General features: G+C 54.0%; 1 protein-coding gene across 1 annotated transcript; it reads right to left on the minus strand.

Annotated features, from left to right (window-relative positions):
* Positions 1–219: 219 nt before the first annotated feature.
* Positions 220–588, minus strand: LOC147975406 (uncharacterized). Its single transcript, XM_087520405.1, has one exon. The coding sequence runs from the start codon at positions 586–588 to the stop codon at positions 220–222; it is 369 nt and encodes a 122-aa protein (XP_087376531.1).
* Positions 589–3,680: the final 3,092 nt, after the last annotated feature.

Raw genomic sequence — 3,680 nt, forward strand, 5'->3', positions numbered from 1 at the left:
GATCTGTGTTCCAAGGTTAGCACAATATGTTTTGAAGAGATTGCTAGTGAACTGTGAGCCGTTGTCGGTGATGATGCGATTAGGGACCCCAAACCGGCTTACGAGGCCCTTGATGAACTTGACTGCTGACCCAGCTAGGATGGCGCGGATTGCTTCCACTTTCGCCCACTTAGTAAATTTGTCGATGGCGACATAGAGGTAGCGGTAACCTCCAGGCGCTCAAGGGAATGGGCCCAGGATATCCAGCCCCCAAACCGCGAACGACCATGAAAGCGGGATAGTCCGGAGGCCCTGAGCCGGATGGTGGATCTGCTTGGCATGGAATTGGCAGGCATCGCGGGATTTCACCAGCTTGGTCGCGTCGTTGAGTGCTGTGGACCAATAGAACCCGCTGCGGAAAGCCTTGCTGACCAGGATGCCCGACGACAAGTGGTGCCCGCAATCCCCGCCATGTATGTTGGCCAGCAACTCTTTGCCCTGTTCCCTAGAAATGCATCGCAGATACACATCATTTGGCCTCTTCCTATATAGCTCACTGTCGTGGATGCAGTACGCCGTAGCCTGCCAGGACACACTCCTTGTCTTCATCCTTCTCCGGCAACGTGCCTCATGTCAGGTACGCCCTAAACTCTTCGATCCAGCACCCCTCTGGAGGCTTGAGTGCTAAGAGTAGGGCGCTCCTGAGGTCGGGCCACAGGCGGGGTCTCCCGAGGCTGGTGGCTGGGGGAGCTCCTCTTGAGGTGGTGCCGGCTCCATAGGCGGAGGTGCTGCCGAAGGCTTGAAGAGCCGCTCGTCGAAGATGCCAGGCTCTTGGGGTAGCCGCTTGGATTGTCTTTTGGCGATGTCGTCAGCCTTGGGAGGGGTGCCACGGAGCACATACTGTAGTTCCAGGCCAAGGAACTGCTTCTCCATCTTGCGTACCTCCACGAGGTATGCCTCCATGTGCTCATCCTTTGGCTCGTACACCTTGTTGGAGAAGTTGACGAGGAGCTGCGAGTCTCCCTTGATGGTGAGGCATTTCAACCCCAGGGCCACTTCAACCTTGAGGCCAGCGATGAGACCCTTGTACTCTACGATGTTGTTGGAGACCTTCTCGTCCCGCTGGAAGCAGAGCTGCACGGCGTAGTAAAGTTTGTCCTGAGTGGGTGAGATGAGCACGACTCCAGCCCCCGTGCCCTGGCGTGCAAACGCGCCATCGAAGTACATGACCCAGCCATCCGGCGCTTCACTCCCTAGCAAGAGGGGTCGGTTCTTGCCTGCTTTGAGCTCCGGGGTGTCGGTCCATTCTACCACAAAGTCAGCGAGTGCGGCCCCCTTGAAGACCCTGGTTGGGCTGAACTCCAGGTCGAATGTTTGCAGTTCGATGTTCCATTCAGCGACCCTTCCCACAGCATTGGTGCTCTTGAGCACTCTCTTTAATGGTAAGCTGAGACGACCTTGATGGGGTGTCAATGGAAGTAGTGGTGCAGCTTACGTGAGGCCACCAGGAGCGCGAGCAAGAGCTTCTAAGGCATGGGGTATCGTGCTCTCGCGTCGCATAGCACTATGCTAACGAAGTATACTGGGTGTTCGACAAGGGCGAGAGAGCTGACAGAGTTTTTGGCTCCCGACGGCTGAGGTGTTCCCTGTGGGTCCCCGACTTCTGGGGCTTGATGACTAGCCGGGGCAGCTGCTGTCTCGGAGCATCACCGTGGTGCTGAGCTGCCTCATCTTGCTTGGCGACTCCACTTGATAGGTCCTTGACCTGGGGCTCCTCCCTGAGGGCCACCAACGCCGCCCTGGCGGAGTGGGGCGTGGCAGACAGGTAAAGTACCAAGGGCTCGCGAGGACGAGGCACCACCATCACCGGTGAGCTGGTCAGATATCTCTTGAGTTCTTGAAATGCCAGGTCGGCCTCGGGGGTCCACTAGAACGGGCCCTTCCTCTTCATCAGCTTGAAGAATGGTAAGGCGCGCTCCCCCAACATGGAGATGAAGCGCCCCGGCGAAGTCACGCAGCCTCGAAGCTTCTGCATCTCCTTGAGGTTTTGTGGGGGCTCATGACTTCGATTGCTTTGACCTTCTCCGGATTGGCCTCGATCCCCTAGTGGGACATGAGGAAGCCCAACAACTTGCCGGAAGGAACACCAAACACGCACTTCTCTTGGTTTAGCCGCAGGTCCACCTGGCATAGGCTCGCGAAAGTTTCCTCCAGGTCCCGAAGGTGGTGAACTCCACTCCGCAGGGACTCTGGCCGGGACACGATATATCTCACACGCACGGCAACCATAGACAAGCAATCAAGCAATCATGGCATCACCTGCAATCTGGCATGACACGCTAGGTCAGTACATTGAATGTACTTGCAAGCTCACAACAACCATAAACATCAAGGCAAGACAATAACATAGCATTTAACAGGTTATTTAAATTAACAACTATTATGATGAAACAACTACTAAGCATGGTATGAAACTAATACAATACTGATAAATCACCATCTCAGATCACCATAACCATATCTCTCTTGGCTAACCAGCCATGCAATATACCATCTCGATCACCTCGTGATCCAAACCAAACGGTGATCATTCTGGCGATCACTACCATGAGCAACACTTGGTCTCAACCGTGATCCTTCCGGTGATCACTACCATGACCAACACTTGGTCTCCAACATCATCATAAACATCCTGCCAATCTGTACTGCTCAACATATCAACATATAAATATATCACCTATAATTCAATCTGCCATATGAGTGTTTGTCACACCCTAGCTAGTTCATGCATTAGAGTGTTGCATCATGTTTAATTTCCCAGAAAACTGAAATGGGGATGACAGAACCCCCAGCACCCACCCCTGGAACAACTAGGGTTTACTAAAAACTTTTTCAATGAACCTTAAATGCCCTTCTAAAAAGTCCACCCTTTTTGTTTTGGGTTAAAACCTTTGACAAAAATGGTGCACACTATTCTAGGACATCTTAAGGTCATTGGATTAATTCATATAGTATTTGCATTTGGGCATTTAAATGCTATAAAATATTTTAAATGCTCAAATAATGATAAACTAAAACGTTTACTGTTGGATATATTCTAAGCAGTAGCCATGGTTAGTTTTATGATTTTGGAAATGCCCTGGCATTTTTAATAAAGCCCCGAATTTACAGAAATAATAGAAAAATAGAAAAAAGAGAGAGAGAAAGGATCCAGCCACTTACCTGGCGCAGCCCACCTGGCAGCCCACTGGCCGGCCCAGCACTATGCTGGCCCATGCCAGTCATCGCCTACCTCTGCCAGTAGGCAGAGGAGGGACACGGCGCACGCGCCCGAGCTTGCCACGCCACCTCCCTGCTCGTCTGCATCACCTGGTCACCGCCTCGACGCCGCGAACGCCTCATCGGTGTCGCCCCGGTCTACCCGACACCTCACACTCCCCTGCTCTCTCCCTCGCTCCCTTGACGCCATGGCTGACGCAGCCGCGCCCGCGCCGTTGTGAAGCCCGCAGCCACCGCCGTCCACTCGTCGCCTCGCCGTGCCAACAAGCTTCGCCGTCGTCCACTGCTTCGCCTCGACCGATCCCCGAGCGCTCGCTCGCCCCGGAGATGCTGCCCCGAGCCCGTCCCGATCCGCCATCGCCGGAGATCCCCTTCGCTACCTCGACCGCTCCAGCCCCTCCCCGAGCTCGCCGTTTGCTCCC

Source organism: Triticum urartu, chromosome 4A, assembly GCF_056163025.1.
Source record: "Triticum urartu cultivar PI428250 chromosome 4A, HENAU_Tu73, whole genome shotgun sequence".
In the NCBI taxonomy this organism is placed as follows: Eukaryota; Viridiplantae; Streptophyta; class Magnoliopsida; order Poales; family Poaceae; genus Triticum; species Triticum urartu.

Bases quoted from the DNA above. Each gene is read 5' to 3' on its own strand.
- LOC147975406 (XM_087520405.1), bottom strand. From the start codon at position 588: ATGAAGACAAGGAGTGTGTCCTGGCAGGCTACGGCGTACTGCATCCAC.